The sequence below is a fragment of the Symphalangus syndactylus genome, chromosome 8 (genome assembly GCF_028878055.3).
Source record: "Symphalangus syndactylus isolate Jambi chromosome 8, NHGRI_mSymSyn1-v2.1_pri, whole genome shotgun sequence".
NCBI lineage: Eukaryota > Metazoa > Chordata > Mammalia > Primates > Hylobatidae > Symphalangus > Symphalangus syndactylus.
In genome coordinates, this window is record NC_072430.2 from 50,057,501 (window position 1) to 50,084,186 (window position 26,686).

The window sequence follows — 26,686 nt, forward strand, 5'->3', positions numbered from 1 at the left end:
ACAAATCAATAAACGTAATCCATCACTAAACCAAATCAATGACAAAAAACACGATTATCTTAATAGATGCAGAAAAGGCCTTCGACAAAATTCAACAATCCTTCATGCTAAAAACTCTCAATAAACTAGGTATTGATGGTACGTATCTCAAAATAATAAGAGCTATTTACGACAAGCCCACAGCCAATATCATACTGAATGGGCAAAAACTGGAAGCATTCCCTTTGAAAACTAGCACAAGACAAGGATGACCTCTCTTACCACTCCTATTCAACATAATATTGGAAGTTCTGGCCAGGGCAATCAGGCAAGAGAAAGCAATAAAGGGTATTCAAATAGGAAGAGAGGAAGTCAAATTGTCTCTGTTTGCAGATGACATGATTGTATATTTAGAAAACCCCATTGTCTCAGTCCAAAATCGCCTTAAGCTGATAAGCAACTTCAGCAAAGTCTCAGGATACAAAATCAATGTGCAAAAATCACAAGCATTCTATACCCTAATAACAGAGAGCCAAATCATGAGTGAACTCCCATTCACAATTGCTACAAAGAGAATAAAATACCTAGGAATATGACTTATAAGGGATGTGAAGGACCTCTTCAAGGAGAACTACAAACAACTGCTCAAGCAAATAAAAGAGGACACAAACATATGGAAAAAACATTCCATGCTCATGGATAGGAAGAACCAATATCATGAAAATGGCCATACTGCCCAAAGTAATTTATAGATTCAATGCTATCCCCATCAAGCTACCACTGACTTTCTTCACAGAATTCAAAAAAACTACTTTAAACTTCATATGGAACCAAAAAAGAGCCCACATAGCCAAGACAATCCTGGGCAAGAAGAACAAAGCTAGAAGCATCATGCTACCTGACTTCAAACTATATTACAAGGCTAGAGTAACCAAAACAGCATGGTACTGGTACCAAAACAGATATACAGACCAATGGGACAGAATGAAGGCCTGAGAAATAACACCACACATCTACAACCATCTGATCTTTGACAAACCTGACACACACAAGTAATGGGGAGAATATTCCCTATTTAATAAATACTGTTGGGAAAACTGGCTAGCCCTATGCAAAAAACTGAAACTGGACACCTTCCTTACACCTTATACAAAAATCAACTCAAGATGGATCAAAGACTCAAACATAAGACCTAGGACCATAAAAATCCTAGAAGAAAACCTGGGCAATACCATTCAGGACATAGGCATGGGCAAAGACTTCATGTCTAAAACACTAAAAGAAATGGCAACAAAAGCCAGAATTGACAAATGGGATCTAATTAAACTAAAGAGCTTCTGCACAGCAAAAGAAACTATCATCAGAGTGAACAGGCAACCTACAGAATGGGAGAAAATTTTTGCAATCTACTCATCTGACAAAGGGCTAATATCCAGAATCTACAAAGAACTCGAACAAATTTACAAGAAAAAAACAACTCCATCAAAAAATGGGCAAAGTATATGAACAGACACTTCTCAAAAGAAGACATTTATGAGGCCAACAGGCATATGAAAATATGCTCATCATCACTGGTCATTAGAGAAATGCAAATCAAAACCACAATGAGATACCATCTCACACCAGTTAGATTGGAGATCATTAAAACGTTAGGAAACAACATGCTGGAGAGGTTGTGGAAAAATAGGAACACATTTACGCTGTTGGTGGGAGTGTAAATTAGTTCAACCATTATGGAAGACAGTGTGGCGATTCATCGAAGATCTAGAACTAGAAATACCATTTGACCCAGCAATCCCATTACTGGGCGTATATCCAAAGGATTATAAATCATCCTATGATAAAGACACATGCACACATATGTTTACTGTGGCACTATTCACAATAGCAAAGACTTGGAACCAACCCAAATGTCCATCAATGATAGACTAGATTAAGAAAATGTGGCATATATACACCACGGAATACTATACAGCCATACAAAACGATGAGTTCATGTCCTTTGCAGGGACATGGATGAAGCTGGAGACCATCATTCTCAGCAAACTATCACAATATCAGAAAACCAAACAGTACATGTTCTCACTCCTAAGTGGGAGTTGAACAATGAGAACACATGGACACAGGAAGGGGAACATCACACACCAGGGCCTGTTGGGGGGTGGGGGGTTGGGGGAGGGATAACATTAGGAGAAATACCTAATGTAGGTGATGGGTTGATGGGTGCAGCAAACCACCATGGCACGTGTATACCTATGTAACAAAACTGCACCTTCTACACATGTACCCCAGAACTTAAAGCATAAAAAAAATAAAAAAAATAAAAGAAAGTGTTTGTATTTTGGGCAAATACCAATAAGGCCCAAAGTAGAGCTATGACGCCTTTCTCATTTTGAAAATATGCTGGCCTGAGAATAAATTCTTCCTTATAACAGAGGGTCAACTGTTACATGAAGAAATATTGGAATTAGAAAATCACCACTTGGCAACCATCTAATAATAATTGGTTTAGGGAAAAATAATCAGTTAATGCCAAGATTAGAAGGTAAAAGCCTCAAGAAAAACAAAACATATTTGTCTGCTCTCAAAGTATATCCCTACAAGATATTTATTAACTGTACTCATTAACTACAGTGGAGAAATCTGGCAGACACCCTTTTATCCAAGTGATCAAAGTTAATATCACCAGTAATGGGATAAACTGACATCATGAGCCCCCTGATAAGATGCACTGAGAAAGATACAACATCACATTTGAGATACTCCTGACCAAATTTATAACCAGAATTAAACCATTAGGAAACCTGAGAAAAATAGAAATTTTAGGGACATTGTACAAAATAACTGACCTACATGCTTCAAAAATATAAAGGTAGTGAAAGACAAAGACAAACTTGAAGACTTGTTCCATATTAAAGGAGTCTACAGAGACAGGATAACTAAATGTAACACATGATTCTGGATTGAATCCCAGGTCAGAAGAAAAGAATGTTGTCTCCTTTGTTATAAAGAACATTATTAGAAAAACTGACAAAATGTAATTTGAATAAGATTACATAACAGTATTGTGGCAATGTTCATTTCCTAATTTTCATAATTGTACTGTGGTTATGTAAGAGAAAGTCTTTTTTATTTGCCACCCCTCCAGATTTTTTTGGAAGGAAATACACATTAAATTATTTAGGGGTAAAGAGGCATCATGTCTGCAATTTACTCACAAGTAGTTGAGGATAATATGTATATTAATATATAGAGAGATTATAAAGGAAATGTGACAAAATGTTAACATTTGGGGGAGTCTGGATGAAAGATATACAGGAATTCTCTATACTATTCTTGTAACATTTCTGAAGTTTGAAATTATTTCAAAATTTCAAAAATCACTTTCATCAATAGTCTCTCCTTTCTGAAACAATGCATGTATGTCTATTTTTGCACTGAGGTACTATAAAATACTCAATTTTTAGGATTTTTAATTGCATATTATATTAACTACATATCTCACAGTAATTGTACTTATTTACATACATGTCTGTTTTCTTAACTAGATTATCACCTCTTTGAGGAAGAAAAAAAGGCCTTAACATCAAGGTCCAAAGACGTTATGCACACAGTACAGTCTAGATTATATAGACTGACAAAGTAGAAGGGTTGTATAGATAAGCAAACACTACTTACAACTTCAAACTTTACTCTGGTCAATATAGGGCACTTTGTTAAACACAGTGAGTGAGGTTTTGTTTTGTTTTGAGACAGGGTCTTGCTCTGTTGCCCAGGCTGGAGTGCAGTGGCTTGATCTCAGCTCACTGTAACCTCTACCTCCTGGGCTCAAGGAATCCTCCCACCTCAGCCTCCTGAGTAGCTGAGACTACAGCATGTGCCACCACGTCCGATTAATTTTTTAATTTTTGGTAGAGATGACATGATGAGATCTCACTATATTGCCCAGACTGGTCTTGAACACCTGGGCTCAAGTGATCCTCTTGCCTTGGCCTCCCAAAGTGCTGGGATTACAGGCATGAGCCACTGCACCTGGCCTAGGAGTATGTTGAAATAAACAAGATGAGATTCCTATCTTACACAGTCTTTCAAGGAACACACAAATCAGGCTGTGTTTTAAGGGAAAAATAACAGACTATGTGTATGCTTACGTTTTAAAGTACAAACAAAATACTATGTAAGATAACAAAGAAAAAGGAACAACTAATTCTGATGGGACAAACTATAAGGCTTTACAGAGGAGGATCTTTAAACAATGAGAAAAGGAAGAAGAACATATGAAACTGAAGAAAATATGAACAAAATTACAAAGATCTGAAAGTACTTTTAGAGAATGCGAAATTGCCCAATGCAGCTGGAGGTTGGAGGTGAAGAGGATGAAATATAAGGTATAAGCCTGGTCAATTCAGTTCAGGACAAATTTTGGAGGCTTAGTACTATGGAGAATGGAGAACCATTCAAGATTTTCAGTAGAAGAGTAGTATGTACTTTAAAATGTAATACTTGACTGATGGAAGACTGTCAGGGAGCAAGAGACTGAAGACAGGAAGAGCAATTATTACGCTACTGCAATCCCAAAGGAGAATGATGAAGAAGGCCTGAACTATTACAAAAGGAATGGGAAAAAGGATATTTAGAAGAGCTGCAGCAGAGGGTTCTATGACTGACTGACTATGCTTTGAGAAGGAGATGGTAAATATCATGAGGAGATTTCAAATTTAGTTATTAGAGTAAGTGGGAGTGTAATTGTATAAAAGAACAATACAGGAATAATTTGGAGGAAAGGATCCTAAATCTGGTTTCTGATGAAAGAAATGTGAGATGCCAGCAGGACATCAAAGGGTGATTCCAGTAAGCAACAGCAAGGAGAATCTGGAGCTTGGAAGAGAAGTCAGGCTTAAAATAGAAAGCCATTGGTATGTAGGTGGTGAATCTAATAATGAGAATCAGTAATTCACTTGTTACACATAGATTGGTAACATACACATCATAAAAAAGAGACACTGAAGGACAATATATGTCCATTCCAGGATGGAATTATTAACTTATCATTGATCAATGATCAATGATTAACTTAACTTTTTAATACATTTTCAGATGCTTAATCTATATACATTTTGTAACCCTCAAACAATTTTTAAGTATTTATATTATGTTAAAAACTTTAACAGAATTAACAATATATGCATATTGTTGTACAACTGATCGCTAGAACTTTCTCATTTTGTGTGAATGAAGCTTTACATCCATTGGCTAATTCCCTATTTCCCTCTCCATCCAGCCCCTGGCAACCACCATTCTACTTTCTATGAGTTCAATTACTTTAGATGTCTCATATAAGTAGAACCATGAAGTATTAGTTTTTTTTGGTGATTAGTTTATTACACTTAGCATTATGTCCTGAAGGTTCATCCATGTTGTAGCATATGACAGGATTTCCTTATTTTTTTTGAAGGCTCAATAACATTTCATTGTATAAATAGACTATATTTTGCCTATCCCCTCATCTGTTAATGAACATTTAGACTACTTTCGTATCTTGGCTACTGTAGACAATGCTATGATGAACACAGGTGTGTAAGTATCTTTTTGAGATCCTATTTTCAATTTTTTTGGATATATACCCAGAAGTGGGATTGAGAGATCATATGAAAGTTCTATTTTTAATTTTTTGAAGAAACGCCATACTATTTTCTGTAGCAGCTGCAACATTTCACAAACCTACCAACAGGGCACAAGGGTTCCAATTTCCCCCTATGATCACCAATACTTGTTATTTTCTTTTTTTTTTTTTTTTTAGTAGTCATCCTAATGGGTGTTAGGTGGTATCTCACTGTGATTTAAATTTGTATTTCCCTGATGATTAGTGACATTGAGTAGCTTTTCATATGTGTGTTGGCCATTTGTATGTCTTCTTTGAGTTATGTCTATTCAAGTCCTTTCCCCATTTTTTAATTGGGGTATTTGATTTTTTTGTTGCTGAGTTGTAGGGGTTCTTTATATATTCTGGATATTAACCCCTTATCAGATATATGATTTGCAATTATTTTTTTCCCATTCTGTTGTTGCCATTTTACTCTGCTGATTGTGACCTTTGATGCAGGAAATATTTAAATTTGAGGTAGTCTCATTTGTCTACATTTGTATAAGTTGTCTGTGCTTTTTGGTATCATATCCAAGAGATCGTTTCCCATTTCAATATCATAAAGTTTTTCTGCATATTTCCTTCTGTGAGTTTCATAGTTTCAGGTCTTACCTATTAGACTTAACTATTAGATCTTTAATCCATTTTGGGGTAATTTTTGTGCATGGTATAAGATAATCTTTGTTCTTTTGCAAAGAGAATAGCTGTTTTCCCAACAACATTTATTGAAGAGACTGCCCTTTCCCCATTGAATGGTCTTGGCACCATCTTCAAAGATCATTTGACCATATACACGAACATGTATTTCTGGGCTCTATATTCTGTTACATTAGTTTATATGTCTGTCTTTATGCCAGCACCAAACTTTTTTGATTACTGTAACTTTGTCATATGTTTTGAAATCAAGAGATATAAGACTTCCAGCTTTGTTCTTCTTTTTCAAGATTGTTTTGGTTGTTCCAGGACCTCTGAAATTCTATATGAGTTTTAGGGTGGTACTTTCTATTTCTATAAAAAATGTGAGTGGTATTTTGATAGGGATTGCCTTGAATTTGTAGATTCCTATGGGTAGTATGGATATTTTAACAATATTATGTCTTTCCATCCATGAATCCAGGTATCTTTCCATTTACTGTGTCTTTAACTTTATTCAGCAATGATTTGTGGTTTTCACTGCGCAAGTCTTTCATTTTCTTAGTTAAGTTTATTCCTAAGTATTTTATTCTTTCTGATGCTATTGTAAATGGGATTTTCTTAATTTCTTTTTCAGATTGTTAATCATTCACTGTTAGTGTACAAAAATGCAATTGATTTTTTATTGTTGACTTTGTACCCTGCAATTTTACTGGCTTCTTGTATTAGCTTTAACAGTTAATGTTTCTCTCTCTCTCTCTCTCTCTCTGTGTGTGTGTGTGTATGTATATGAGTGGAATTTTCAGAGTTTTCTACATAAGATCATGTCATCTGGAAACAGAGATAACTTTACTTCTTTCTTTCCATTTGGGAAGCATTTTCTTTCTTTTTATTGCCTAACTGCTTTGGTTAGAACTTCCAGTATTATATTGAAGAAAAGTGGCAAAAATGAGCATCTTTGCTTTGTTCTTGATCTTAAAAAAAAAGCTTCCAGTTTTTCACCATTTAGTATGTTAGTTACAAGCTTTTCATAAATGACCTTTATTATATTGAGGTAATTTCCTTCTGTTTCTAGTTTGCTGATTGTTATATTATGAAAAGTTGCTGAATGTTCTAAAATGCATTTTCTGCATCTTTTGAGATGATCATGTGATTTTCTTTTTAATGTAGTATATTACATTTATTGATTTTCATGCATTGAACGATCCTTGCATCCCAGGGATAAATTCCACATGGCTGAAGTGTATAAACCAATTTGGTTTCCTAGTATTTTTTTGAGGATTTTTGCATTAATTTTTTTTATCAGTTATCTTTTTTATTGTTGTATTTTTTCTATTCGTATCAGGGTAATGTTACCTAATAAATTTATTTTGGAAGTATTCCTTCTTCTTCAAGTTTTTGGAAGATTTTGAGAAGAACTGGTACCAATTCTTCTTTAAATGCTTGGTAGAATTCTCTAGTGAAGCCATCTGGTCATGGGTTTTACTTTATTGGGAGGTTTTTGATTACTGATTCAATATCCTTAATGGTTATAGATATGTTTAGATTTTCTATTTCTCTATAATTCAGTCACCAAGACTGACTGAACACCAAAGTTGTGTTTCCAGGAATTTATCCACTTCTTCTAGGTGATTCAATTTGTTGGCATATAATTGTATATAGTAGTCTCTTATCATCTCTATTTCTGAAGCATCAGTTGCAATGTCTCTTCTTTTATTTCTGATTTTAGTTAGAGTCTTCTCTCTTTTTCTGTCTAGCTAAGGGTTTATTTATTTTGTTGGTATTTAGAAAATCCCACTCTTAGTTTCATTGTTTTTTTTCTAGTATTTTTATTCTCTATTTTGTTTATTTCTGCTCTGATCTTTATTATTTCCTTCTTTCTGCTAACTTTTGATTTAGTTTATTCTATTTCTCATTCCTTGAGGTAAAAAGTTAGGTTGCTGATTTGAGGTCTTTCCCCCTCATTAAAGTACATGCCACTAACATAAACTTCTCTCTTAGTATTGCTTTTGCTGCAATTCATAAGTTTTAGTGTGTTGTGTTTTTGCCTCAAGATATTTCTAATTTCTCTCACGATTTTTTTCTTTATCTACTGGTTATTCAAGAGTGTCTCATTTAATTTTCACATGTTTGTGTATCTTCCAGTTTTCCTACTGCTATTGATGTCTAGTTTCAGTCCAGTAAGATTGTAAAAGATATCTCATAGGTTTCATCTTCTTAACTTTGTTAAGACTTGTTTTTTAGCCTAATATGTGGTCTATCCTACAGAATATTCCATGTATGCTAGGAAAGAATGTGTATTTTACTGTTGTTGGGTGGAATATTCTGTTAGATCTAATTGGTCAACAGTGTTCAAGTTCTCTATTTCCTTATTAATCTTTTTGGTTATTCTATCCATTATCCAAAGTAGAATATTGAAATCTCCTGCCATTATTGTGTTATTGTCTATTCTCCCTTCAATCCTGTCAATGTTTACTTCTTATATTTAGGTGCTCTAATGTTAGCTGGATTTTAATTTATAATTGTTAAATATTTCTGTTCTTTCAGTATAATATTCTTCTTTGTCTCTTGTGACAGCTTTTAACCTAAAGTCTATATTTTGTCTGATATAAGTATGGCCACCCCTGCTCTCTTTTGGTTATAATTTGCATGAAGTGATATCTTTTTCTGTCCTTTCATTTTCAGCCTATATGTGTCTTTACATCAGCATGAGTCTCTTGTAGACAGAATATAATTGCATCTTGTTTCTTTAATCCATTCACTCACTTTGTCTTTTTATTGGGGAGTTTAATCCAATTACACTTAAAGGCCTTATTATTGGCACATGTTGTTTTCTGTCCGTCTTGTAGCTATTTAGTCCCTCTTTTTCTCTCTTGCTGTCTTCCTTTGCGTTATCGATATGCTTTGATTACTTTCTCATTTTTTCTGTATCTTCTATAAGCATTTTCTTTGTAATTACCATGAGACTTACATGAAACATAGTTAGAACAATCTATCAATCATACATAAAAGTCTACTCTTTTACATTTCCCATCCCCACTGTGTTTTTGATGTCACAAATCACATCTTTAGATATAATTTATCCATTAACAGTCATTTGTAGTTATACCTTAGGTTTTTGTCTATTGAATTCTATGCAGAATTACATGTGTTTTACATGCCACCATTATAGTAATATAGTATTCTGAATTTGTATATATACATATATTCCTTTACCAGTGAGCTTTGTGTTTTTCATAAACTTTCATGCTGTTGTCTAAGGTCCTTTCATGTCAACTTGCAGTACTCTCCTTAGCATTTCTGGTAAGCCAGGTCTAGTTGTGATGAACTCCCTTAGGCTTTGTTTGCCTGGGAAAGTCTTTATTTTTTCATTTTTGAAAGGACAGTTTTGCTGGATGCAGTATTCCTCACTGGCAGATTTTGTTCCTTCAGCACTTTGAATATAACATACTGCTCCCTTCTGACCTGTAAGGTTTATCCAATGACATTCTTATGGGAACTTCATTGTACATGATGAGTTACTTTTCTCTCGCTCCTTTCAAATTTTCTCTTTGCCCTTGATTTTTGACAGTTTCATTATAACATGTCTTAGTGTGGGCCTCTTTGGATTCACCTTAGTTATATCCTTTGAACTTCAAGTGTCTGGATGTACATTTCTTTCATCAAATTTGGGAAGTTTTTGACCATTATTTCTTTAAATAAGTTCTGTGTCCCTTTTCTCCTGGAACTCTCAGAATGTATACACTGGTCCACATAATGGCATTCTATAAATCTTTTCGGCATTCTTTTTTTTTTTTTTTTGAGTCAGGGTCTCACTCTGTTGCCCAGGATGGAGTGCAGTGGTGTGATCTTGGCTCACTGAAACTTCCACCTCCTGGGTTCAAGCGATTCTTTTGCTTCAGCCTCCTGAGTAGCTGGGATTACAGGTGTGCACCACCAGGCCTGGCTAATTTTTTTATTTTTAGTAGAGATGGGGCTTCACCATGTTGGCCAGGCTAGTCTCGAATCCCTGGACTCAAGTGATCCGCCTGCCTTGGCCTCCCAAAGTGTTGGGATTACAGGTGTGAACCACAACTCCTGGCCTCTTTGGCTTTCTTTACTTTACTTTTCTGTTCCTTTTTTTTCTTTTTGCTCCTCTAACAATAATTTTTCCTCCTCTAACAATAATTTCAAATGATCTGTCTTCCAATTTTGCTGTTGATCTCTTCTGATTGATCAAGTAATTGTTGAACCCCTCTAGTGAGTTTTTCAATTCAGTTATTGTATCCTTTGGCTCCAGAATCTCTCTTTGGTTCTTTTTTAATAGTTTCTAACTTTTTGTTGAAATCTTCATTTTGTCCATTCATTGGTTTCCTGATATTGTTTAGTTGTCCATTTGTGTTCTCTTTTAGATCAGTGACCTTTTTAAAGGTAATTATTTTGAATTATTTGCCAGGTAATCATAAATCTCTGTTTCTTTGAGGTTGGTTTCTAGATAATTACTTTGATCTTTTGATTGGGCATGTATCCTGATTTCTTGGTGTGCTTTGTGATTTTTTGCTGAGTTTTAGTCATTTGAGAAACAGCCATGTCTCCCAGTCTTTACAGACTGGCCTTATATAGGGGACACTCTCACCAATCAAACTGGCTAGAAATTCTGAGGCGGCCTCTGAAACCTTTTTGAAAGGGGGGGAATGTGACTTCTCTGGGTCTGTGTATGTAATTTCCCAATTAGAGAGGTTTGCAGGTTTCTCTGCCAGGAGCTTGCAATCTCTTGCTCTCAATGGTATCTGTCTGCAGCATTATAGGCATTGTGGTGCTGCTGGAGCAAGCCATCACTGTTCCTTATTCTCAGTGGCCTACAGACATCCAAAGTATGCCAGCTCTCTGTTACCACCCCAGTGAGGCAACAGAGAAACCATTCCCTTGGTAGCCCTCCAAAAAGTCAGAACACCTAATGCATGTTCCACTCTTCTCTCTCCCTCCTGAGTGAAAAGTCAAGAATTGGGCACTTTCTCCAGATTGCACTGAGAGGTGCTGGTGCCTGTGTGTGGCACTGTAGGCCCTGTGGTACTACAGCAAGCTGCCTCCACTCTCCCTGGCTTTCAGCAGCCCTCAGGCATTCAAACTGTGGTAGTTCCATCAATGCAGTGAGATAGAAAGCAGTTATTTGGGCAGTCCTCTGAAAAGCTAGAATATTGGATGTATGTTTCACTCTTCCCCCACAGAAAGAAGTCATGAGTAGGGTGTTTTCTCTTTATTATGCTAAGCTATGCTGACTTGGAGGAGGGACTATCACAGGTAAAGTAAAACAGTTCTTATCCATTTCAATGTGGCTATTCTTGGCTTTGTGCCAGCTTGGGGGTATTGCAACTACCTTTTTTCTGGAGTTTTCATGAAGCTATTATGACCATATATTGCTGTTAAGTTGGTGTCTCTATGAGGATATGAGGGTTGGGGCTTCCTATCTATTAACTTAATGTTTCTTAGCAATACCTGCTACAATGTTGACAACAAGGAAGGTAAAAAGCCTGACTCAAAGTAATGAACGATGCAACTTTTCATATAAAATAAAAAAGTGATAATCGAGAAAAATAAGAGAAATAAGACAAAATTTAAATTGAATAGCGAATACTACTTTGGGAATTTAGGTTTCACAAATAAAAAAATTATATTTGCAAGCCAGGCATGATGGCTACTCCAGGAGATTGAGGCAGGAGGATTGCTTGAGCCCAGGAGTTCAAATCCAGTCTGGGCAACATAGTGAGATCCAAACTATAAAAAATTTTTTCTTTTTAAATTTCAAGAACCTAGTAAATAAACTATATAAGGATATAGTAAAGAAAATTGAATAAAGTTGGTTTACTTAGATTAGATAAAAAAGTCGAGAAAAATAGTGCTTATAAATACTACCTCAATAAATATTTATGGAAGTCAATTGCTAATTATCCTTAGTTATATAAAGGAAGATAATCTAAGTGATGGTAAGCAGCTATTGTCAGATCCAGTGAATGCCAATCAAGATCATAAGGTATTAGGTTGCAGCAAGAGATAATTAGAAATTTTTTTCTAAAAATAGGAGGCATAAGAAAGTTAACATACTTCTCCAAGGATTATTTCAAAATCCTCTTTCCTGGGAATAATAAAAAAGATAAAAATTCATGTTTCTTAATAGTAAGATGCAAGAAAATTAACGAGAAGACCTATCCATCTATGACAAATTAAGGGGTATAAGACTGAAAAGTCTGACTTATACTCCAGGCAAGAGGTAGTAGTAAGTCCAGAACCTGGGTGGCAGTAGTGAGAATGAACGAAGGGATAAGGGCCAAAGTGGATACATGAGATAATTTGAAGAGAAGGAGCAGTTAAAACAAACAAACAAACAAAAAAACCCCCAGTATTTTCAATAAATATATTAGAGTTTTTGCTAATGTTCATTGTTTTCCTTTTCTGTTCCCATACTGGTTTCTTATTTAGCATATTCTGCTGTCTTTTGCTTGCTCTGTCTGCTCAAGGTCTTCTTCTCATTTATTTATGCAGTCATCCAATCAACTCTTATTGAGAGAGAGTCATGGTGATAGATTCTGGTAATAGTATCAGGGAACAAGATAGATGAGGTCTTGCAAGATGCTTAGGGTGGAGTAGAGGGGAGAGTGGGGAAGACAGAAAAGCACTACACTGTAAATACTCTTGCAATAAAGTAGGGAAACTACAGTATACTAGAAAAGAACTTGGGAAGGCCACTTAGACTTGGGAGGTGACAGAAGGCTTCCTGAAAGAACTGTAGGATAAGTAGGAGTTATCCAGGTTTTGGAAGAAATGAGAAATCGGCATTCTGAGAAAGAGGGAACTATCTGCAAATTGAAATGTTCATATGGCTGCTGCACTGAATTCCAGGTAAAACTAGAGATAAGCAGAAGCCATTGGTAAGCAATTTTAAGGAGTTGGGCCTTTACACAAGAACAATAAGGAGCCATTAAAGGGTTAATGTTATTAAAGGAGTATGATAGGTTTAGATTTGTATTTTAGAATGGTAAAAATGCTTGTAGGATGAGGAATAAAAAACACTAAAGATTTCAGGTTTGGACAAATCAGTGGCTAGTGATGTTACTCCTTGAAATATGGAAGAAGACGAGATTAAGATTATAAATTTAGTTTTAGTCATGTAGAGTATGAGATACTTGTGTAATATTTAAGAAAAGATCTACAACAGACAATTGGAAAAAAATCTGAAGTTTAGGAAGAAGATGTGGATTGGAGTTATAGATTTGGTTTACTTGAAAATCTTGTTAATAGATGGTCTTGCTCATGCATAATATAGAGTGTGAATGGAAGATCTATGACAGAAGTATGAATAATACTGATATTTAATGACTGGGCCAAAAAAAAAAAGCTACCAAAGAAGCTGGAGAAAATGCAAACAGATAGTTTAAAAGGAACACTAGGAGACAGAAGTGCCAAGAAAGATAATTACTTCATTAAGGAGGGAGTGATTTATAAAGGTACCCAAGCTTGACCTGCCTTCCTTTAGGCTTTCTCTTCCTCTTATACCCTAATCATAGTCCTAAATGCATCCATTTTCTTAAAACTCTGCTCTCAGAGGTGGCAGTCAAATTATCTGATAAATTTATGTAAGACTAGTGTATTTTAAAGCTTAATTTGTTACTCCAACCAGTTAACGTATCTTCACTAAAAGCGTAGATATTTTAAGACAATACCTTTACTCTAAAGAATAATGATAAGGCTGGGTGCAGTGGCTCACGCCTGTAATCCCAGCACTTTGGGAGGCTGAGGCGGGTGGATCACCTGAGGTCAAGAGTTCAAGACCAGCCTGGCCAACATGGTGAAATCCCATCTCTACTAAAAACACGAAATTAGCTGGGTGTGGTGGCGCATGCCTGTAATCCCAGCTACTTGGGAGGCTGAGGCAGGAGAATCACTTGAATCCAGGAAGTGGAGGTTGCAGTGAGCCAAGATCGTGCCATTGCACACCAGCTTGGGCAACAAGAGCAAAACTCCATCTCAAAAAAAAAGAATAATGATAATACCAGAAGTACCACCAGTATACTAATCATAGTAATACTAGTAGTACTAGTAGTAATTGTAACAATAGCAGCTACAAAGCTGTAGTACGCAAAACAGCATGGTATAAAGCGAGACATATAGATCAATGAAACAGAATAGGGAACCAACTAACTTTTGACAAAGGCATAAGGAACATGCATCAGAGAAAAGGTATCTTCTTCAGTAAATGGTGCTGGGAAAATTGGATAGCCATATGCAGAAAAATGAAACTAGATGCCTACCTTTTATTATATACAAAAATCACCTGAAAATGGATTAAATACTTAAACATAAGAACGAAAACCATAAAACTGCTAGAAGAAAACACAGAAGAAACACTTTAGGACATTGGTATAGGCAAATATTTTTTGGCTAAGACTTCATAAGTACAGACAACAAAAGAAAAACAGACAAATGAGACTATATCAAACTGAAAAGCTTCCTCACAGCAAAAGAAGCAATCGACAGAGTAGAGTCAATCTGCAACATGGGAGAAAATACTTGCAAACTGTTCATCAGACAAGGGACTAATATCCACAACATACAAGGAATTCAAACAACCCAACAGCAAAAACCCAAATAATTACATTAAAAAGTAATCAAATTAGCTGAATAGACATCTCTCAAAAGAGGACATACCTATGGCCAATAGGCATATGAAAAAATGCCCAAAATCACTAATCATCAGAGAAATGCAAATCAAAACCATAATGAAATATAATCCGGCTCCAGTTAGAATGGCTACTATAAAAAAACAAAAACTAACAAATACTGGTGAGGATGTGGAGAAAAGGGAACTTTTACACACTGTTGGTGGGAATGTAAATTAGTAAGACATTATAAAAAAACACTATGGACTCCCTCAAAAAACTACAAATAGAACTACCATATAACTCAGCAATTCTGCTATATTGGTATATATCAAAGGAAAGGAAATCAGTATATCAAAGAGATGCCTGTACCCCCATGTTTACTGAAGCACTGTCCACTATAGCCAAGATATAGAATTAACCTGTGTCCATCAATAAATAACTGGATAAAGAAAATGTGGTATATACACACAATGGACTATTTAAAATAGTAGAAATTCTGTCATTTGCAGCAACACAGATGGAACTGGAAGGCATGTTAAGTGAAGGTAAGATAGGCACAGAATGACAGATATTGCAAGTTCTCTATCTGTGGGAGCTAAAAAAGTTGACCTCATTGAGGCAGTGAGTAGAGTGATATTATCAGAGGCTGGGAAGGATGGTGTGGGGGATAAAGAAAAGTTGGCTAAAAGGTACAAACATACAGTTATATAGAATGAATAAGTTCTAATATTTGATAGTACAGTAGGGTGACTATAGTTAACATCAATGTATTGTATATTTCAAAATAACTAGAATATAGGATTTGAAATGTTCCCAACATGAAGAAATGATAAATGCTCAAGAGGTGATGGATATCCCAAATACTCTGACTTGATCATTATAAATTCTATGCATGTATCAAGATATCACCTGTACTCCACAAATATGTACAAATATTATATATCAATAAAAATTCTGAATTCCATTAAAATATACTAAAAAATCTAGAAAAGTTAATCCCAGGAAAATGTACCACTTGTCGTATAAAACACAGGCTGAACAAAGTACATTAAGAAAACAATTAAGGCGGGGCACGGTGGCTCATGCCTGTAATCTTAGCACTTTGGGAGGCTGAGGCAGGCTGATCACAAGGTCAGGAGTTCAAGACCAGCCTGGGCAACATAGTGAAACCCTGTCTCTACCAAAAATACAAAAATTAGCTGGGCATGGTGGCACAAGCCTGTAGTCCCAGCTACTCAGGAGGCTGAGGCAGAAGAATCACTTGAACCTGGGAGGTGGAGGTTGCTGTGAGCAGAGATCATGCCACTGCATTCCAGCCTGGGTGACAGAGCAAGACTCTGTCTCGGGGTGGGGGAGAAAGAAAGCAATTAAAACGCTGTCCTGCAGTGCTGAAATATAAGTTCTCATCTGTAAAATTTTTTTATTTTACTTGATTTCTTGCATAAAAGCAGTTATTCGTAAAAATAACAAAAGTTTGCTTTATTAAAAATAAAGTGGTTGAGAGAAGGAAATGAATTATCGGTGGAAAGATGACAGAACATAACAGTGTCGTATCATCTTGATAACATGTGGTAATAAAACAATTTTGGCACTGATAATCAGATATTTGTTTATAAGCACCCATGGATATACCAGATATCAATTTCTATTCTTACCTATTGCTTAGATATTTTGCATAATATTGAATTGGGTTTTGAAGGCCTTATTGAAATTAATTAGGTAACACAGCATGTTGGTTAAAAATGTAGGCTATAAAATCAAAGTCTGAAATACTGGCTTCAACTCACATACCATTTACCATATACACAAGCAACTTATTTAACTCTGGAATCTTTAATTTCCTTATCTATTTAATGTAGAAATGAACAGAATTTTACTCACAGGATTTGTTGTTGTGTGTGAGGATTAAGTAGGATGAACCATGTAGAAAAGTATTTGATACACAGTAACATTCAATAAAAAGTAACCTATTTTATTATCATCATCATTATCAAGAAAATAATGGTAATTGGTAGTATTAGTAGTAATAGTAACAATAATATCAGCTAACATTTACGGAGTGATTATTATGTACCTAGCATTATACTGTTTAATCGTTGTAACAATCTATAAGGCAGACCATCTTATTACTACATTTTAAAATTTATTTATTTGATTCTTTACAATTTCTGCCCTTTGTGAACAAGTTATTATCACATTTTACAGATCAGGAAAGTGAGGCATAGAGATACTGAGCACTTGGTTCAAGTTCACACAGCTAGTAAGTAGAGAAATCAAGATTTTAATATAGGGAGTTTGACTCTAGAAAGGAAAAATGCCACTTCAACAAAGACTGAGTCTTAGAGTCAGAGTCACAGAAAGGAAAGTCATTTTATGAGATTTTGAAGTTTGGTCCAAAGTAGATCTTTTAATATAGGAGCTTCATTAAGATTGGATAAAGATCATGATGTAATCATTTAGGATTGATGGATATAGCAAGGCAAGGGGTTGTGAGAGCTTGTTCACATTTGGTGCCCACGAAAGAGGTTCAGTTTCTAAGGACTTGGTTAAGTCATATAATGGCATGGCAATTTCAGAAAAGTTGGGAACTTATTGCCTGCAATAGCCAGTGAGACCCAGGTATCTTCTTAATTAGGGCCAAGATTTGGTTTTGAGAGATGTAAAAGAGGCATTATTTTAAGTTTATTACATTTTATTTTGCCTTGGCCAAGGAATTTCTTATGGAAGTACTTTTGGAATCTCAATTTATTTGGGATATTTCCTCAAACCAATAAAAAACTAGCTCATTAGTTGTTTGCAATTTTGTTTCCTTTTTATTCTCAGGCTCCTTTTAAATAAACAATTTTGTTCATATCAAAAATTCCTCAGGGTGCCTATTATAATTCTTCCATAGCAAGACTCTCACTAACAAAACAGAAAGAGAACAAGGAAGGTTCTCATAGGTTGATCAATGACCCAGGGAAACGTTTATCTAAAGGACACCAGTCTTACAAGAAACCTGAAACTTGGTTTTCAGGGCCAGCTTGCAAAATACTTACTGAGGCCTATGTCTATGTTTTTCCTTATGAACGTACCCCTTACAGAGATATAACAAAAAATGACAAGGATAGACAGAGACAAATAGTAGTGTTATTGGTAATAAGACAGATTTTCACCAAGGATAAATGCATTTTCAAATTTAGTTAAGATTATCAAAGGGGTCCTAAAAAGGATTCCTTATTCCTAGGACACAAAATAAAGTTGGCAACTAGGGAGCTCAAAGAAAAGAAATCAAAGTTCAATCTAATGCAAGACTTTTCTCACTGTAACAATTGGAAACACTCCCCATACCCTAAATTGGAGGTTCAAAGGGGCTCAGAGGAATTTATTTTTTTGAGGTGTGAGCCACTGTGCCTGGCCAATATAATGGTCTTGGGCAAGCAATAATTGTGTTTGCCCAAGGGTTTGGAGCTAAGATAATAGATTTACAAAACAAAAATGGAAAAATTTACACAAACCCCATGAATTTTTACCTTTGTGAAGGTCTCTATTTTGTTAATTGTGAAATAAAGATCAGCCACATGAGCACTCCGTGCCCATGTGACCCAATCCCAATAAAAACCCTGAACATTAAGGCTCAAAGAGCTTCCCTGGTTGGCAATACTTGATGCATGCTGTCATACATTGCTGCTGGGAGAAATAAGGGCAACTGGAAGCTTGCACCTGGTTTCTCCTGGACTCTGCCCTATGTATCTTTTTGCCTTTGCTGATGTTAATCTGTATCCTTTCACTGTAATAAAGCATAACCAGGAGTATAACACAAAAATAATGCTGACATCCTGCTAGAAATAGAAATCATTCAATTTGCTAAAACTCCCAGTGGTATGAGTAGCAGTAGACCTATTTCAGTATGATTCCCCTGTACTTCTCTTGATAAAGATCAGGAAGAAGATGGGATGATGTCATTAAGCTATTAAGTTATAGAGAACAATAATAAAACAATTAGCATTTATACAGCACTTTTTTCTTAGGATCCCAAATCTTTTAAGACACAATTTTCTTTTCTTTTTTTTTTTTTTTTTTTTTTTTTTTTTTTTTTTTTTTGAGATGGAGTCTCACTCTTTCACCCAGGCTGGAGTGCAGTGGCGCAATCTCGGCTCACTGCAGGCTCCGCCCCCCCGGGGTTCACGCCATTCTCCTGCCTCAGCCTCCCGAGTAGCTGGGACTACAGATGCCCGCCACCTCGCCCGGCTAATTTATTGTATTTTTAGTAGAGACAGGGTTTCACCGTGTTAGCCAGGATGGTCTCGATCTCCTGACCTCGTGATTCGCCTGCCTCGGCCTCCCAAAGTGCTGGGATTACAGGCGTGAGCCACCGCGCTGGGCCTAAGACACAATTTTCAATGTGACATCATTTCAAAGATACAGATAAGGAAAACCTATTATAGTTCCTTTTTATAAGATAGAAAAATGAATGATATACAAAGTTAAATGACTTCTGAGTTAATGCTATTAGTGATCAAATCAATAAATAAAATTGAGCATTCTTTACTCTTGGTTTAGGGTTCTATGTTCTAAAACATGCTGCCTGTGAAGTTATTATATGTCAGGAATTCATATTCACAAAATGAGTATGATACACCCTCTTGGGAGCCACATATTCTTTTTTTAGAATTAGCCTCTCTTCAGGAATTTACATTATTTTTATTATTATTTTCAGTTAGTTTGTTTTCAAATAACTTTTGGCAGTGGAACAATTAAAGAGAGGTTCAGAGTCACAGAGGAGCTCATTCCTACCCTCTTAGAAGTGTATCAAAGTTCTGGTGTCAGCTTGCAAAAACAATTAGATTAAGGGAAATATTTATTAATGTATTGATACTGGTAATATTTTTAGAAGGTAAAAGCCCTAATATTCATATTTGTCACATAAATGTTCCCCATTGCTTTTCTTCTTTTTTTTCAACAAAATATCATTTTTAGCTTTATAAGCTCTAGTTTAGCAGCCCACCAGAAATGGTAAAATACTTACTGGCTCTGAGAATGTTCTCCTTGCTGCTGCACCTGGACTGGACCTGTAGAAAGAGCATAAACTCAGTAATTTAGGGCTTATAGCATGAATAGGCAGATATGCATATTTAATGGGCAAGCTCCTGAGGTCTAGGAGCAAAGGCTTTATATATTAGTATTTCAGATGTCATAACATGTTAGTAAAAATGTTATACTTGTTTCATCTTTTTTATTTATCTTTTCCTTAAAGAAAGAACTGACTTCCAGAAAGAAATTTGGGAGATATTATTGTAAATTACACAGAGATAAACCAAAGGTGATTTTGTATTCATTTGTATTTAAAATCGGTATATGGAAATTTGTTACTGTATATTTAGTTGTAAATATTGGCCCTTAATATTAAGGCATTTAGTATATCTCTTGACTAGAATAATAGTAAAATTCAAGTAATAAAGTTGTAACTAAGTATTCCATTATAGTAATTTTTTAGTATGTATATACATTAATGGGAGGAAAATAGAGAAATCCTTGTATAACATTTACATTTGATTCTGATAACCTGTTACTTATTGATCCTTATATAATATTTACATTTGATTCTGATAACCTGTTACTTATTGATTATCATAATTTATCATAGTTATAATATTGATTATGAAATATGCTTCTGTTGAAAATCAATGAAATTGAACAAATTTATTTACCAGTTCTTAGGTGTATATAGAATTTATCAATCAGAAACCCTTATGCTTTGACTCAAATGTTTAGGTCAATGTGAAACATTCTTTTAAATGTGACAAAACTGTTACATTCAAGGAGCATGGTACATGTAATTAACATGTTGTTAATTTCAAAGGAAACTGTATTTAAGCTCCAGACCTCCGCTTCCCATTCCACAGCAGCTTGCCACAAATGGATATATACACGACAAATTAATTTCTATAGTTCAACACAATCTACTATCATAATGAAACAACTTATGAAAGGAATGTTGCAACTTAGGGTGGGTTATGGTTGTCCTTCCCTGAAAAAAACAACTGTTAATGTTTAAAAAAAGACAATAAAAAAGTCACAAACATACATACAAGAAAAAAAATACATACACACACACACACACACACACACCAAAAACAAAAAAAAAAAAAAAAAAAGGAAAAATAATTCCAAATGTTAGTTATTCTCTTTTGGCCCAGATTGTTCAACTAGTTTTAAACATACTAGAAGGAAAAAGCTAATCTGAAGATAATATTCTTATATTCTTTTACTCAGAAGTCTTATTTAAGAACAATTCTGGACCAAATGGGAAATAAATCAATGACTGCTTAAAGAAAATAATACAGGGAAGAAGTCGCAAAAATGAGGAAAAGAAAAGTAAGAGAGAGAGGTTTGAGGGTGTAAATCTAGACAATGGAAAATAAAGTATGGAATTACAGAAGCAGACAATATGTAAATGCAGAATGTTCTGCTATTTCTCATTAAAAATTCATACCAAGAGGGTAAGAATGACTAATGAACTTGCTGCAAAATAAATAAGCAAGTTGCTATACTATGGAATGAACGTAAGTGTAACTATACCACTACAGCCTTAAAGAAAAGAAACACACACTAACAGACAATAGACAAGCTTAATAAAGAGAGAAACTACATTTCAAAAAGTGATTCAAAGAACACAAGAGAAAGTTAGAAGAGTGAGAGAAAAATCTGGGAGAGAGAAGGAAAAGAAAGGGGGAAATGTTAAAAGACAAAAACAGAGTTCAAAGAAGTCAAATGGAAGTCAAGAAAGTCTTCAACAAGATGTAGAAACAGAAGGAGCCCAAACCCATAGCGCAAAGCAATGTTTGCGAATGGAAAGTGGCTCCTTTGATCAGTAATAGTTACTCTTAAGTCGTAGCCTCTATTCCTCCAGAGTTCATCTTTAAGCCCTTCCAATCTAGAGTGGAGCTAGTGTATGGATAGAAACAAGAGATTTACAATGAACAGAGCAGTTCAGATGAGTAGTTCAAATTGTCTCATAAAATGTTCCAACAGATTTATATAATGCCTCTTATATACATTTTCTAATGTATATAATGGAAATGGTGGTGAAGAATTAGTTGGCTTTACCAAAAAAACCCAAACCAAACCGAAATAACAACAAAATACCCTCTCCCGTTCCCTAGGTAACTTAAAAAATTAACAACCCAAATCATTCATAACATGAATTGAATAAAGACACCCAAGTGTTGCTTTGTGGCACCTCAGTTTAGAACTACATATTTCAAAGAGCTTTGGTGGAGAAATTTGGATGATGAAAACAATTCAATTCCCTGAATCTGAGCATTTACCAAGGTTCATAAATTGCCAACAGCAGTATAATCAATGCTTTCCCATTTATATTACATTGGCTATTTGAACCAGATTTGGGGAGAATCACTTTAATATCAATGATTATAAGAATTCCTTTAGTGATCTTGAGTATGTGTGTGTGTATAAATCAATCAATCAATCAACCTATACACCACTGAGGAAAACAAAAATTTAAAAATGTTGTTTATTATTTATGCATGTAGCAAATAACTTTTTCTCTTGCACCATGAAACTAGTCCTCTTTATAATCTGTACTTAATTTTATACAATTTCAAAATGAAAATTTTACTTAACTCACAATGTAATGGCATACACTTGAGAAACAACTACTGTTCTTATGGACTGTAAAGAAGGTAACACAGATCTGTCTCAAGTTTGATGGCTTCTCGTTTTTTTCTTTATGTTACCCTGGCTTTACTCAATGGGAAAAAAAAGGAAGCCTGGAAAGCAAAATAAAACAGATTTTGGCCTAACGTTAAATTTGTCAGGGATCAGAAATAAAAGGTATGGCATCTGATTACCTTCTACTTTATTCTGTTGGATCATGTTATTTTACTTCAGTTAACATCTGACTTTACAGTATTGACAAATAATTCCCCTTCCAACTGGAATCAAAACTAAAACAACATGTAGGAACAGCATATTATATTAAAATCAATGGAGAAAATAAAAAGACATGAAGGACTTAATGAAAACATAGGGTATTCATTTACTAATCAAGATTGTTTTCAGACATCAAATAATTCATTTCAACATGTGTTTACATGTGTAATATAATTTTTGCTGAAGATCACATCGTCCATTAGGAAATCTTAAGATGTGAAACAGAAAAACAGAAGGGAGAGCACATAATAAATGTAAGGAACAAAAGTGAAAATGCCTTAAAAAAAGCTGAAGAAATTTTAACAAACAACAACAATCTTTAGATACAGTTAGAGAAATCACTTACCTTATGCTTAGGTCATAACAAGAATAGCACAGTGTTTAAAGTCAGCTCTTCATTATGGGAGGTACAATTGAAAGCCATAGGTTATAATAACATGAATTGCTACACAGAAATGAAGACTTTTTCAGCCCAACATGAAAAGCTAACTTATGGGAGAACATTTCAACTTATGTTAAATGCAACATGAAAAACAATTGAGGGTGTAAACATCAAAACACACCCAAACACATGAATCTCACACCAAAAAGAGAGAGATGGCCCAATCTCTCAGGACACAGAAGATTTAATCTGTGACCATAATTTGTGACATATAAGGGAAGGCACATTGCTTTAACAGTGAAAGATGCATGCATAATGTATAACCATCCATTTACCTCCCCATCCTCCACCCCACTTGTACACACACAAGCCCACTAAGATACAGGGAAAGAATGTAGTGCCAAGCTGTTATGAAGAAAGCAGGACACACGAAAGCATAGCAGTGGTCATGTGATTTGAGAGGTGTTCTTCCCTTAAACCATCCCATCACCATGCTTATTTTAAAGAAGCCAGGAAAAGATTCCCTTTCAATGCTGCAGTAGCTACGAGCCCCCAGCTTGAAGCTAGTGTGTGGAATTTTGATCACCGTTCCCTGCGATGTCAGGGGCTCTCCAGTGGAAGCCAGATATACTGTAACACCAGTTAGTGGGGGTACAAATGTGTGAATAACAAACATCCTTTCCCTTCTGCATTTCACAGAAGTGAGGGAGGAGAGAAACAAAGAAAATAAAACCCGTGTTAAGAATAGGTTCGTAACAATGTAAGAATGTATAAGTATTAAAATGGAAATTACATTTGATTGCAGGTTAACACAAATCAGGTTTCAAAAAATTGCCTATTTTGCTGCTCACCAAGCTAATTTGTATTCCTTTTCTTGTAAATGGTATACAGTATGGCTCATATTGAAAAATTCTGAGCACTTGGTCAGATGGGGTCAAAGTCAAGAACAAAATAAGTCTTCTTTGATGGACATTAGGAAAACTATCTTTCCATTTTAAACATGACTTTATTGGCCACTAATCACATTTTAAATTAGAAATTAAGTTTCTGTTTAGCTGCTTACTTATATAATCTGAGAAGTCCTCTGTTTTGGAAAGACGCAATTTAAATTTTAATCTTTTTACATTGTTAAAAAAGCAAACAACAAAAAAGTTATTTATAAACTGTTTCCTAAGTACTCTTCTCTATTATCAATATAAGGGCTATTCCTGTCAATAATAGGCTTATTTCAGCTCTTCAAAAAAAATTCAACTTTGCTTTCATATTATTGGTGACAGTAGTTAACTTTATCCATTTTATTCTTTTTGTGTGAGATGAACTTTGATTCATGTGTACATCCCAATTTAGTTAGCAGATGTCTAAACTGTTCAATGATCATGTACTCATTTTCTCTTCTTTTTATTCTTAGCAGGCCAGAATATCTTCACTTTCCCTTTAATGTGGCTTTGGTATTTTAGGCTCTGGGCCCTCCCATAATCTCGGTTTCCTCACAGAAAAAAATAAAGATTGTGGCTCAAAGGAGATAATGCATTCATTAGTGATTTTAAGCTATAAAAATGAAAATAAATGTCAGTAGTTGTTATGATCAGTGGTGCCACTGACAGCTGTAAAATAACTCTGTGATTACACACCCTCCTCATTATAATGTAGGCAAGCTCTTGTTTTTAACCCAAAGAGAGGTGGAAAATTCTATGTGCGGTTATGTTTCTCATTAGGGATAGGCCAGAACATTTTGGAAATGTCATAGCCATATGGCCATATGCATGGTAGGCATGCAAGCCATATAATGTAAGGCATGGAGCAAAGTCTCAACCAGCTCCTCTAGAAACTGCCTTGTATTCTTGAGCTTTTAGACCTTAGACAAGCTGTTGCCTTTCTCTGGAATACACTGTTGCTTATTTTCTGATGCAAATACTACTTGTCCTTTAAGATCCAGCTTAGATTACACCAGCTATTAAAAAAACATTCCTAAGTTCCTCAATCAGAAATAATTTCTTCTTTCTCTAAACTCTTTTAGCAGTGTTGAGATATAATTTACCTACCATAAAACTCATTCATTTTAAGCATAAAAGTATTAAAAGTTTGATGACTTTTAATAAAGTTATATGGCTGTGCAACCAACACTACAACCTAGGTTTAGATTTGCCTAGATTCTTAAGGCATCTTATTTGAACTTCTAATACAGGACTTATAGAAGTTTATAATATAGAATATGAGTTAATACTCATATTCCAATGAATGATATGAGTCCCCAAGTAGACCATAGGTTCTTAGAGGAAAAGGATCATGACTTTATCCTCTTTTTATTTCCCACTACATTAAATATACTGCTTTGTACAGAAGAAACATTTGCTAAATCTGAATGTTTATTTTGTAGTGATTATTTTTCTTTTCAATCTCAGCAGACTCAAATTTATTTTTAATAGTATAATTATGATCATAGCCATTCTTGTACCTGTTTTATCAGCTCACAAAGAATTTTTACTTATTTGGGTCTGACAGTATTGAGAGATAATATGAGAAGTATGTGGATTATAGCTAAGAGATGTCTGGGTATCCTACAGAATGATCTCAAGAATTTAGAAATTAATATTACTTAAGGTAAGCAAATAGTGACATTTGGAGTCCAATAAAAGTTTTCTATACCAAGGGTTTCAGATTAGGTTAAGAAGATTCCTTACTTTCTAAGAGAGCAGGATGTTTTATATCTTACATGGTCTGGTCACTATAATGACAGAGATGATAGAAATTTTTGATGCATCATGGCTTATTTTGACTTTAGTTTTTCTACCTTATTAAACTTATTTAAGAGTAATCAGTCTCTGAAAGAATGAACTTCTTTGAGTACCATCTACTCACAAGATTAAGAGGAGAGAGAAAAAGGGACTCATTTACTCAGATTACTTGCCTCTTTAGCCTACCCAGAAACAGAAGCAAAAGTTTGATTTAAATAACATTAAGCCAATAACTCTACAATCTTAGACTCTTACATTCTATTTCTTTCTCTTCTTACTTCTTAAACACAAATGGATAATTGTTCTAGAAAAGTTTTTTCCCATGGTTCCATTCATGCATCACTTTTTGGAATAAATTAGGATGCAAGTATTTGGCTTGAGTTTAATAATAGCTCTTATGTGTTTAATTAGATTTATGATATCACAGCACATATTCAGCTGAAGAACTCAAAGAGTTTTGGCTTTTTATAATATGAAAGGCAGTATGATAAAGAGGATGTCCTTTGGAGTCCCATGGTATAATTTCCAATACTGGATTTTCCTCTTCCTAGCTGTGTAACCTTGGTTGTGACATTTAACATCTAGAGCTTTAATTTCCTCATCCATAATATGGGGAAAATTAAGTAGGGTAATGTATGTGAAAGTGAAAACTATTGTAAGTAAAAATAAAATAGAAATTGAAGTTGTTATTATTATCTTTACAAATATTTTAAGTCACATATATTTTATATAGGTAGAATCT

General features: G+C 34.8%; 1 protein-coding gene across 18 annotated transcripts in view; it reads right to left on the reverse strand.

The window, feature by feature from the left end:
- GPHN (gephyrin) overlaps positions 1-26,686 on the reverse strand; it is a 722,880-nt gene that overhangs the window by 145,346 nt on the left and 550,848 nt on the right. For 16 of the 18 annotated variants that reach the window (XM_055291351.2, XM_063644412.1, XM_063644411.1 and 13 more), the window contains one exon: positions 19,901-19,943. In XM_055291351.2, coding sequence (XP_055147326.1) covers positions 19,901-19,943 — 43 coding nt within the window. Of the gene's footprint in view, positions 1-19,900; positions 19,944-21,756; positions 21,820-26,686 lie in introns of all 18 variants that reach the window. The other 2 variants (XM_055291350.2, XM_055291347.2) reach the window with 1 other exon arrangement.